Source organism: Mirounga angustirostris, unplaced genomic scaffold (genome assembly GCF_029215605.1).
Source record: "Mirounga angustirostris isolate CCGP_5_RB_7025 unplaced genomic scaffold, mMirAng1.0.hap1 SCAF_4, whole genome shotgun sequence".
In the NCBI taxonomy this organism is placed as follows: domain Eukaryota; kingdom Metazoa; phylum Chordata; class Mammalia; order Carnivora; family Phocidae; genus Mirounga; species Mirounga angustirostris.
The window spans coordinates 89307213-89320021 of record NW_026991712.1 but is presented as its reverse complement, the minus strand read 5'-3'; the positions used below and the strand labels follow the sequence as shown (position 1 = coordinate 89320021).

Here is a 12809-nt window from a genome sequence, read left to right as displayed (position 1 = left end):
CACTCTGGCTGGCCATCCCGATGCCACATAGTTGCATCAGAGATGCACACTAGGCTGCCCATCTCAAGTAGGCCAAAATCTTCATGAATGGGCCACCCTTTGCCTGTAATCAACAGACAGGTGGGGCAAGAGCCATGGGTCACATAACTGAGTGCAAACATGAGAGGCGGACTCAGATCAATAGATGAGTCAGGGCTCAGTGTATAAAACCTTGGGAGCTCCAGAGCTCTTCACATAAGCCAGCATCTCCTCTCCTCACTCAGCCCCTGGTGCTTCAGGTAAGTGTGAGTTCTCCTGGCTTTCGTCTTCCCAACTAGTCTTCCCCAGCCCTGCTCAGACTAGGTGGACCAGGAGACAGACCTGCAAGGCCTCTCTCCTCTTTGGAAACGACAGGACCTCTGCCTTTCCAACTGCATTCATGTTTAGAGGGAATTTAGGTTGGAAGTTGGGAGCTGAGCTGTTGCTGTGCAGATGGTGTCTCTCGTTTTCTGGCCAGAATGGGAACTCCACAAAGGCAAGACTACTTCCTGTCTCTCTGGGGGAGAGGGACATTCTGCAGACTGCCCCTGTGAGTGGGCAGGATGGATCTCTTGCACCTGTCAGGAGGAGAGGCTGAGTCTTACTTCCAGAGAGTAAGGGAGAACAGGGAGAGTAATTCCGAGGATGCTGCAGATGGGGGAGATTTGGGGAACCACAGGAACCCGGGTGCCAGTTTTTCAGAGATGTTCTGAGAGAAAAATTGTATGAGATGCTGGGACACAACTTCCTACTAGTAATGGTCCCCTCAACCAAGCTTGGATGTAAGCAAAGCCTACATCTTCGGTCAGAGATGCTGGTCCAAAGGACCACTGGGTCCCTTCCCCTATGTCCAGACAGGACGGGGGTGGGTGGGTGGTGGTGAGGGCTTTTCTGTTAACTAGCCCTGGTATCATGGCTAGGCTCAGACCAAGAGTTTGAACTAAGAGCTTTTTTTTTTTTTTTCCCCTTAAAGATTTATTTTAGGAGGGGGGGCAGAGAGAGAGAATCTTAAGCAGACTCACTGCTGAAGGAGGAGCCTGCCTCTGGGTCCGATCTAAAAATCCCGAGATCATGACCTGAGCAGAAATCAAGAATCTAACACTTAACCGACTGAGCCACCCACCCAGGCACCCCTGAACTAAGAACTTTTGCAGAGAATGTGGGGTGGGGAGCAACAACCTCTGACATTCAGACAAACCTCCCTCTGTTGTGCCAGGGATGGGTAAAATCCCCCACCTTAGGTGGAGGTTTGTGCTAATTTCTATTTGCATTCAGAGAATCCATGTTGGGACTGGAGACCTGAGAGCTGAAGTGCTCTAACCCTCTCATTTTACAGGAAGTCGAGGACAGAGGAGGGAGTGTGGGTCATTTGCTGCCAAATCAGACAGCAGATGCCAGAGGGGGAGCTGGGAGAGAAAAATGGGCAACATACTGGGCTACTTAAAGCTTGGTAAAGACTTTCTGAGGGGGAGTGCAACTCTTCCGAAAGCACTAATCCTAGGAGTCCCACCTGCGAGCTCTCCTGGATCTCAACGGAGGCATCAAGCCGGACCCAGGCAGTGCTGCTGAGGCTGATGGGCGTTTCCATGGCTGCAACTGCCTCCTCAGCTGCATCCTCTTAGGGCTGCTCCAGTGATGCTTTCTGCTGTCCTTCCAGGGTTCCATTCCTCCTTAGACAAGATGTCTCACCAGAAAGAGCAGCCCACCTCCATGTGCCCAGTGGTTTGCGGGAAGACCTCGGGCGGCGGCGGCGGCGGCGGTGGCGGCGGCGGTGGCTGTGGCTTCTACAGCGGCGGCGGCAGCTCGGGCTGCGGCGGCGGCGGCGGCGGCGGCGGCGGCTCCGGAGGGAGCGTCAAGTATTTCGGGGGAGGCAGCAGCTCTGGCTGCGGAGGCTACTCTGGTGGCGGCGGAGGCTCCGGCTGCGGTGATGGCTCCGGAGGCTGCGGAGGAGGTTCCGGTGGGAGTGTCAAGTACTGTGGGGGTGGTGGCTACTACGAAGGCGGCGGCAGCTCCGGCTGCGGGGGTGACTATTCCGGGGGCGGCGGCTGCGACTCTGGCTGCGGGGGTGGCTATTCCGGGGACGGCGGCGGCTCCGGCTGCGGCGGCTGCTACTCCGGTGGCGGCGGCGGCGGCGGCGACTCCGGTCAGCAGGTCCAGTGCCAGAGGTACGGAGGCGTCTCTAGCGGCGACTGCGGGGGTGGCGGTTCCTCCGGGGGCGGCGGCAGCTCCGGCTGCGGCGGCGGCTCTGGCTACTTCTGTCAGCGGACCATCCAGACCTCGTGCATACCCCAGCAGAGCTACGGAGGGGGATCCTGCGGAGGCAGCTGCGTCGGCGACTCCTCCGGGGGCGACGGGGGCTGCTTCCCCAGCTGCGGCGGCGGCGGCGGCGGCTCCTCCGGGGGCGGCGGGGGCTGCTTCTCCATTGGTGGTGGGGGCGGCTGTTACCCTGGGGGTGGCAAGGGCGTCCCGATCTGCCACCAGACCCAGCAGAAGCAGGCGCCTACTTGGCCAAGAAAATAAGGTCCGTTAGAGGCCGCGGAGAAGAAGAGATGGAGGTGTTCTCCGTGGGCGCCAATGGGCTTAGCGCTCTCATGATATTGCCCTGAGGTTCCTAAATCCTTCAGGTGTTAACACCCGAGCTACTGAGCTCTGGGGCTGCATCTTGTTCTGTAGTTTTTCCTTTTTGGTTTCTGTACAACTACCTCCCAACCCCGGTACATCCTCAGTCAATAAATGTGCAATTCATGAGAATTTCTGGGTTTCCAGGCACCTTTGTAGCTTCCAAGTTCATTCATTCTATTCCATTCATCAACAAATGTATTTATTGGGGGAAGGGTGGGTGGATAGGCGAAAGTCATAAAGGAATGGCTGGCAACCAATAAACAAAGATGTGAACTCTCTGGTTTATGGCTTAAAATGGTGAGGTGAGCCCCAAACACAAAGACCCTGGGAAGAGATTTCCATTAACAGCTCCTGGTGGGTTGGGTAGCCACTGTGGGTCTTCTCGTTGAGCTCAGTGCTTTTTAAAGACAGGTCTGCCCTGGGAAGATGCTATCTCTCCTAGTCCTACTCTTCAAGGTCTGAAAGCAGGGTGGCTGCACCTAAGGAGGACTAGCTTATGCTACCCAGACTCACAGGAGAAAGAATAATTGTATCAGAGATTTGTGACCCTCTACAGGGTGTAAGACTGTTCAGGAGGCACCTGTAAGGAAAGGAGGATGTAGAGGAGCTGTTTCCTACTCTCTTAAAGGAGCTTCACCCAATTTAGGAATATACGGCATAAGTGTATACAATAAACGCCAGTACCAGAGAGGTCATGGGGAAATACAGGAAGCACACCAATTAACAGGAAGAAACTATAGGAAGAAACTGTAGGAAGAAACTACAGTTGCTCTTTAATTGCATAGCTTTCAAAAGAGATGTAGAACATTAGCCTGGTCAGGAACTCTCCAGGCCCTGTGTCAAATCCTAATTCTACTAGCTTTAGGTAAATGTTAACTTACTGATTTACTCAGAGCAAAATATCTGCTACATAAAAAACCAAAGTACTCTCCCTATGCAGTCATTGCTGGAGACAAAAAGACAAATTATCCCTCCTTGACTCTTCCAATTACAGAATCAAAACAGGTAGCAGCTTTAAAGACCCAATAGGCCAACTACTGCGTTAAAGTAGGATTTTTAGTTCTATGTCAGATGGAGTAGATTCATTTCTCCTTATTGCTCCTGCTAAGTATAACTAAAGTATCTAGGCATAATATATATTTTAATTTTTTTAAAGAAGAGTCTAAAAAGTGGAGAGAAGAAGGCAGAGTAGCTACAGTCCTCAGAACTTAAGGATTGACACTGTGGTAAGTTCCTTGGGTTTTCTTTTTTGCCTCCTATTTATCTCAGATTGGGCACTGGAAAGTCTGCAACTGAGAAATGCCAACAGGTGCAGGCAAAAAAAAAAAAAAATAGCTCCCCCCAAACCTGCTTTCTTTATTCAAAGGACCAAGAAAGAGATAAAAAGATGACCTAGCAAGGCAGAAATATTTTTTGACAATACCCACCCTACTTTAGCTAACCATCCTGGAAAAAGAAAACTGGCAGATTGGACTTCTACCTGGACCTAGTGGTGAGGAGATAACACCCCTACACACACACTTGCTTCACTGGTGCAGCATTAGCAGACACCTGCTATAATAGCAGATTTGAATAAGATCCAGAGTCTCATAACACAATGCTCCAAGAGTCTAGCACACAATAAAAAATTACTCATCATACCAAGAACCAGGAAAATCTCAGTTTGAATGAAAAAAGACACAATACTAACACTGAAATGATACAGATTTAGGGATTTTCTGACAGAGAATTTAAAGACACTATAAAAATGCCTCAACAAGAAATAACAAATGCACTTGAAAAAACAGAAAGTCTTGGCAAAGAAATTAAAGATATAAAGAAGAATTCAGTGGAGATTTTTGAACTAAGAATTTAATAAACAGTTATAGAATTAAATTTTAGAATTGAAAAATATAAAATTCACTGGATAGGTTCAATAGCAGAATGGAAATGATGGAATAAAAAATCAGTGAACTCAAAAGTAGGTCAATAGAAATTATCCAATCTCTGACAGAGAAAATAGGCTGAAAAAATGAAAAGAAAAAAAAAAGAGAGAGAGAGAGAGCTTCAAGATCCTGTAGGACTACCAAAGAGCTATCATTCATGTAATCAGAGTCCCAAAAGGAGAAGAGAGTGTGGGACTAAAAAATATTAGAAGAAATAATAGATCAAAATTACCTAAATTTGGTGAAAGGCATAAATCTACAGATTTAAGAAGATAAGTCGACCTCAAACAGGATAAACCCAAAGAAAACCACACCAATACATCACTTCACAAAAATGAATTTAAAATGAATTAAAGACTAAAATTTAAGACCCGAAACTGTAAAGCTCCTAGGAAAGCATAGGGATAAAGTTCTTTGACATTGGTCTCAGCAGCAATTTTCTGGATGTGGCAACAAAGCACAAGCAACAAAAACAAAAATAAATAAATGGGACTACATCAAACTAAAGAGCTTCTCACAGCAAAAGAAACAATTAACAAAATGAAAAGGTAGCCTACAGTATGGGAAAAATAATTGCAAATCATATAACTGATAAGGGGTTAATATCTAAAATTTATTTTTTTATCTTTCTCTCTTTTTTTTTATGTTGTTAGCCACCTATATCTAAAATTTATAAAAAGGACTTACAACTCAACAGCAAAAACATAACAACTTAATTTAAACATTGAGAGAGGAGCTAGAATATACAGTTGTCCAGACATACAGATGGCCAACAGGTACATGAAAAGGTACTCAACAGGGTGCCTGGGTGGCTCAGTCATTAAGCGTCTGCCTTTGGCTCAGGTCATGATCCTAGGGTCCTGGGATCGAGTCCTACATCGGGCTCCCTGCTCGGCGGGAAGCCTGCTTCTCCCTCTCCCACTCTCCCTGCTTGTGTTACCGCTCTCGCTGTTTCTCTCTCTGTTAAAAAATAAATAAAATCTTTAAAAAAAAAAAGAAAAGAAAAGGTACTCAACATCACTAATCATCAGGGAAAAGGAAACCAACCCACAATGAGATATCACCTCACACCAGTCAGGATAGCTATAATCAAGAAGATAAGTGATAACAATATTGGTAAAAATGTAGAGGAAGAAAAAAAAAAAAACTAGTACACTCTTGGTGGGAATACAAATTGGTACAGCCACTATGGAAAACAGTATGGAGTTTCCTCAAAAAATTAAAAATAGGACTACCATATGGATCCAGCAATCTCACTTCTGGGTATATATCCAAAGGAATTGAAATCAGGATCTTGCAGAGATGTCTGCACATTCATGTTCATGGCAGCATTACTTACAATTCCTAAGTGTCCATCAATAGATGAATGGATAAAGAAGACCATATGAATATTATTCGGCCATGAGAAAGAAGGAATTCCTTCCATTTGTGACAACTTGGTTGGACTTTGAGGGCATTATGATAAGTGAAATAAGTCAGACAGAGAAAAACAAATGCTGTATAATGTTACTTGTATCTGGAATCTAAAAAAGACAAACCCTGAGAATCTAGTGGTTACCAGGAGTTGGAAGGGTGGAAAAAAAATGAGGAGATACTGGTCAAAGGGCACAACTTCCAGTTATAAGATTAACAAGTTTGGCAATATAATGTAAAGCAGGTGATTATAGCTAATAATACTGTATCATATACTTGAATGTTGCTAAGAGAATAGATGTTAAATCTTTTCATTACAAAAAAAAGAATGGGTAACTATGTGACAAGATGGAAGTGGTAGCTAATATTATGGTGGCAATCATTTTGCAACTTTTAAATGTATCAAATCAACATGTTGTACACCTTAAACTTACACAATATTATGTGTCAATTATATCTCAATAAAGCTGGAAAAAACATGCAATAAAAATGTTAAGAGTTGTATATATAAAAGCAAAGAGAGAGAGAGAGAGAAAGAAAGAAAGAAAGAAAGAAAGAAAGAAAGAAAGAAAGAAAGAAAAAGAAAGGAAAAGAAAGAAAATAGAAAACTACACCAGAAAACATCATAATCAAACTTCCGAAAAGGAAAAGAAAAAAATGACAAAGAAAAAGTCTTGAAAGCAGGTAGAGAAATGACACGTTACCTATAGGGAAACTATGGTTTGAATGGCAATAGATTATTCATCAGAAACCATGAAGGCCAAAAAAACAAAAAGTAAGAGAAACCATGAAGGCCAGAAAGAAGTAGCACATTTTTCAAGTGCTAAAAGAAAAAAACAGCCAATCCAGAATTCTAATATTTTAAAGATTTTATTTATTTATTCATGAGAGACAGTGAGAGAGAGAGAGGCAGAGGCAGAGGGAGAAGCAGGCTCCCCAAGGAGCAGGGAGCCTGAGTGGGGCTCAATCCCAGGACCCCGGGATCATGACCTGAGCTGAAGGCAGATGCTTAACCATCTGAGCCACCCTGGCGCCCCCCCCCCCCCCCAGAATTCTATACACTGAAAATATTCTTCAGGAATGAAGGTGAAATATAGTCTCAAGTGAAAGAAAAAAAAATTGTTTCCAGCAAACCTACTCTTAAAGAATGGCTAATAGAATTTCATTAAACAAAAAGGAAATAATCAAAGAAGGCAACTTGGAATATCAGGATTAAAGAACAATTCAAAGTGTAAAATTACAAGTAAATATAGGACAGTATCTTTCTTCTCTCAAGTTTGTTTAAATTATATTGACAGTGGAACCAACAACCAAAACATTGATGTAGTTCTCAATGTATGTAGAGGAAATATTTAAGACAATTGTATTATAACTGGGGCAAGTAAAGGACCAAATGGGGCTAAGGTTTACATATCAATCAAAGAGGTAAAATGTCAATACCAAAAGACTGTGATGAGTTATGTCATATGCATAATGTAATATCCACAGCAGCCACTAAAATTAAAAATATGTATATACAAAGAGATATAGTCAAAAATATTTGCAAATTGTAGTATAGCATACATATTCAGATGGTCCCCAACTTATGATGGTTTGACTTAAATTTTTTTAATTTTATATGGAAAGAGCCCAGATGTCCATCCACAGATGAATGGATAAAGAAGTATGGTATATATAATGGGATGTGATATACACACAATGGGATGTTACTCAGCCATCAAAAACCATGAAATCTTGCCATTTGCAATGATGTGGATGGAACTAGAGGGTATTATGCCAAGTAAAAAAAAAAAGTCAGAAAGACAAATACCATATGATTTCACTCATATGTTGAATTTATGAAACAAAAGATATGAACATAGGAGAAGGGAAGGAAAAATAACATAAGATGCAAGCAGAGGGGAAGATAAACCATGAAAGACTCTTAACTCTTGAAACAAACTGAGGGTTGCTGGAGGGGAGTTGGGTGGATGGGATGGGGCAACTGGTGATGGGCATTAAGGAGGGCATGTAATGGAATGAGAACTGGTTGTTACATGCAACTGATGAATCTCTAAATTCTACCTCTGAAACTGATAATGCACTAAATCTTAATTAAATTGAATTTAAATTAAAAAAATTAAAAATTACAATGAGATATTGTACACTAAGTTGCACTTTTTAGTTTGAATTGTAGAGAACATACACTTTCATGGTAATAGAGAATTGCCATAAAAAACTTTTGTAAAATGAAATAAGTCAAATATTTAGCAAGAGGCAGAACATTACTTGCCCTTCTCCAAAGTTATGGGATACATTTTCCTTTCATTTTGGGAAAAATTGTTTAGATACTCTAAGAAATGCCAAATGGCCTGGTTCTTCCAAGTTGAATAAACATAACACTAATGTCCTTTGTTTCCAAAAACATGTTTTTTTAAAGATTTTATTTATTTATATTAGAGAGAGTATGAAAGAGAGAGAGAGAGCACAAGCGGGGGGAGGGACAGAGGGAGAGGAAGAAGCAGACTCCCCATTGAGCTGGGAGCCTAAGGGGGTCTTGAGCCCAGGACCCCAAGTTCACAAACTGAGCCGAAGGCAGACACTTAAGTTACTGAGCCACCCAGGTGCCCCCAAAAACATGTTTAAAAAATATGGTTTTCCATGGAAAACATTCTAAGAAAAATGTAAATATTCAAAACAGAATTAAGAAGAGCAGAACATTTGAATGGTTATATAATTATGAAAAATTTTAAATCTTGTCAATGAACAAAACATCCAGCTGCAAGTTCTACAGGTGTTCCAGATAACAGATTTTCCTACCTGTATAAAAACTCTTACAAAGTAAAAAGCAAAGAGCTTATATGCCAATGCATTTTGAAAAGCCAGGTTTTCCTTGACACCAAGAGCAGAGATGAACAGTACAATAAGGGAAAATTTGCAAACCAAACTCTCCTACGTATATGGATGACAAATTCTAAACACAATTATTAGTAACCTAAATCCATAAATGCATAAAAACAATATGCAATAACTCAAATTTTACTCCAGGAATGCAAAGTTGGCTCAATATGAATAAATTTATTAATATAATTTACTCCATTAATAAATTAAAGAGGAAAGAAAATGCATGGAATTCATCTCAGTTTTCAACAAGTGTATAAGAACTCTTAACAACCTAATAAAAGAAGGGAATTTTAAAATATAAAATTAGTATGTATGAAAAATCCAGAGCAACCATTATACTCAATGATCTAGTGTTAAATGTATTCTTTTAAAAATAAGAAATGAGCCAGAGATGCCTGCTATTACTGTATATTCAACCAGTGCAGTAAGACAAGAAAAAGAAATTGAAGTCATAATGATTGGAAAGGAATAAACAAAAATGACACAAATCACAGAAAATGTAAGTGTCCACACACAAAAACAAAAAAAGTCTTATGAACTTTTAGAATTTGTAAGGGATATTAGAAAACATGTTAGACTTAAAGGTGGAAACTGTGAATGGGTGCCAGGTGGCACACTCACCATCCTCTCCCAGTCTGAGGAGTCTGAATGTTTGAAAGAGAAAGGGGTTCCTTTGTGTTTTCATGACTGAGTCATATTCACTTTCAGCAAACCTAGACTCTTATGAATTCAAACAATGAGGAATACCATAAAGCTAGAAAAGATGTCAGAAACAAAGAAATATTTGCAATACACGTAACTGGCAAAGGATTATTATCCATGATATATTGAGAACTCATGATTAAACTAGAAAAAGACAGTCAACCTAATAGAAAAATGAGCAAAATATTGAATAGACATTTTATAATAGAGAAAACATAATTGTCCAATAAGTATATGAAATACGCTTAGTCTCATTAGTAATCATGGTGATAAGTGAGCTAACCATATAATTTGATAAATCTAAAAAAGAACAGCAGAATGCAACTAAAGTTCAAGTTAAAGTCATAAGATATCCACAAATTAGTAAAAATTAAATGTCTGGCAACACCAACTACCGGTAAGGATGTGGAAGAAGAGGAGCTCTATATACTCGTGGTGGAGATGCAATTTTTAACAACCACTTTGAAAACTAGATGGCATTGGTTTAACTTAGTAAAGTTGAAGACGTGCATAGCCTAGAATCTGACAATGCCATAGAGATTCTTGCACATGTACACAAAGAAATATATTCAAAAATGTTCATGGTTTGGGGCGCCTGGGTGGCTCAGTCGTTTAGTGTCTGATTTCGGCTCAGGTCATGATCCCAGGGTCCTGGGATCAAGCCCCACGTTGGGCTCCCTGCTCGTCAGGAAGCCTGCTTCTCCCTCTCCCACTCCCCCTGCTTGTGTTCCTGCTCTCGCTATCTCTCTGTCAAATAAATAAATAAATAAAATACTTAAAAAAAATGTTCATGGTTTGATAAGTCCTTTATAGATTTTGGATACTAGCCCTTTATCTGATAGGTCATTTGCAAATATTTTCTCCAATTCTGTTGGTTGTCTTTTGGTTTTGTTGGCTGCTTCCTTTGCTGTGCAAAAGCTTTTTATCTTGATGAAGTCCCAATACTTCACTTTGCTTTGGTTTCCCTTGCCTTTGAAGACATGTCTAACAAAAAGTTGCTGTGGCCAAGGACAAAGAGGTTGCTGCCTGTGTTCTCCTCTAGGATTTTGATGGATTACTGTCTCACAGTTAGGTCTTTCATCCACTTTGAGTTTGTTTCTGTGTATGGTGTAAGAAAGTGGCCCAGTTTCATTCTTCTGCATGTGGCTGTCCAATTTTCCCAACACCATTTGTTGAAGAGACTCTTTTTCTATTGGATATTCTTTCCTGCTTTGTCAAAGATTAGTTGACCACAGAGTTGAGGTCCATTTCTGGGTTCTCTGTTCTGTTCCATTGAGCTCTGTGTCTGTTTTTGTGCCAGTGCCATACTGTCTTGATGATTGCAGCTTTGTAATATAGCTTGAAGTTTGGCATTGTGATGCCACCAGCTTTGGTTTTCTTTTTGAACATTCCTTTGGCTATTTGGGGTCTTTTCTGGTTCCATACAAATTTTGGGATCATTTGTTCCAGCTCTGTGAAAAATGTCAATGATATCTTCATAGGGATTGCATTGACTGAGTAGTGTAGCATAGATATTTTAACAATATTTGTTCTTCCAATCCATGAGCATGGAATGTTTTTCCATTTCTTTGTGTCTTCCACGATTTCTTTCATAAATTTTCTATAGTTTCCAGAGTACAGATCCTTTACCTCTTTGGTTAGGTTTATTACTAGGTATCTTATGGGTTTTGGTACAATTGTGAATGAGATCAATTCCTTGATTTCTCTTTCTTCTGCTTCATTGTTAGTGTATAGAAATGCAACTGACTTCCATACATTGATTTTATATCCTGCCACTGTGCTGAATCCCTGCATGAGTTCAAGCAACTTTTGGGTGGAATCTTTTGTGTTTTCCACATAAAGTATCCTGTCACCTGCAGAGAGTCAGAGTTTGACTTCCTCTGCCGATTGGGATGCCTTTTATTTCTTCCTGTTGTCTGACTGCTGAGGCTAGGACTTCCAGTACTATGTTGAACAGCAGTGGTGAGAGTGGACATCCCTGTCATGTTGCTGACCTCAGGGGAAAAGCTCTCAGTTTTTCTCATTGAGAATGATATTAGCTGTGGTTTTTTTGTAGATGGCTTTTATGATATTGAGGTATGTTCCCTCTATCCCTACACTGCAGAGAGTTTTAATCAAGAAAGGATGCTGTATTTTGTCAAATGCTTTTTCTGCACCTTTTGAGAGGATCATGAGGTTCTTGTCCTTTCTTTTATTACTGTGATCTATCACATTGATTGATTTGCAAATGTTGAACCACCCTTGAAGCCAAGGGATAAATCCCATTTGGTCGTGGTGAAAAATCCTTTTAATGTACTGTTGGATCCTATTGGCTAACATCTTGGTGAGAATTTCTGTATCCATGTTCATCAGGGATATTAGTCTGTAATTCTTTTTGGTGGGGTCTTTGGTTTTGGGATCAAGGTAATGCTGGCCTCATTGAATGAGTTTGGAAGTTTTCCTTCCTTTTCTAGTTTTTGGAACAGCTTCAGAAGAATAGGTATTAGTTCTTCTTTAAATGTTTGGTGGAATTCCACTGGGAGGCCATCTGGCCCTGGACTCTTGTTTGTCAGGAGATTTTTGACTAATGCTTCAATTTCCTTGCTTGTTATGGGTCTGTTCAGGTTTTCTATTTCTTTTTTTTTTTTTAATTTTTTTTTTTCTATTTCTATTTCTTCCCGTTTCATTCTTGGTAGTTTATATGTTTCTAGGAAGGCATCCATTTCTTCCAGATGCCTAATTTGTTGGCATATATTTGCCCATAATATTCTCTTTTAATTGTTTGTATTTCGTTGGTGTTGGTTATGATTTCTCCTCTTTCATTCATGATTTCATTAATTTGGGTCCTTTCTCTTTTCTTTTTGATAAGTCTGGCTGGAGGTTTATCAATCTTATTAATTCTTTCAAGGAACCAGCTCTTAGTTTCATTGATCTGTTGTACTGTGTTTTTGTTTTTTGTTTTTTTAATTTCTGTATCATTGATTTCTGCTCTAATCTTTTTTTTTAAAGATTTTATTTATTCATTTGAGAGAAATCGAGAGAACACAAGCGGTGGGGAGGGGCAGAGGGAGACAGAGAAGCAGAATCCCTGCTGAGCAGGGAGCCCGATGTGGGGATTGATCCAGGACCCTGAGATCAAGACCTGAGCTGAAGGCAGATGCTTAACTGACTGAGCCACCTGGCACCCCTATTTGTGTTCTAATCTTTATTATTTCTCTTCTCCTGCTGGATTTAGGCTTTATTTGCTGTTCTTTCTTCCAGCTCCTT

At 40.9% G+C, this 12809-nt stretch overlaps 1 protein-coding gene across 1 annotated transcript; it reads left to right on the top strand.

The window, feature by feature from the left end:
* Window positions 1–1698: 1698 nt before the first annotated feature.
* Window positions 1699–2538, top strand: LORICRIN (loricrin cornified envelope precursor protein). The gene has a single exon (XM_064587524.1). It carries the CDS (start codon window positions 1699–1701, stop codon window positions 2536–2538), a length of 840 nt encoding a protein of 279 aa, XP_064443594.1.
* The last annotated feature ends 10271 nt before the right edge of the window (window positions 2539–12809 follow it).

Bases quoted from the DNA above. Each gene is read 5' to 3' on its own strand.
- LORICRIN (XM_064587524.1), top strand. From the start codon at position 1,699: ATGTCTCACCAGAAAGAGCAGCCCACCTCCATGTGCCCAGTGGTTTGC.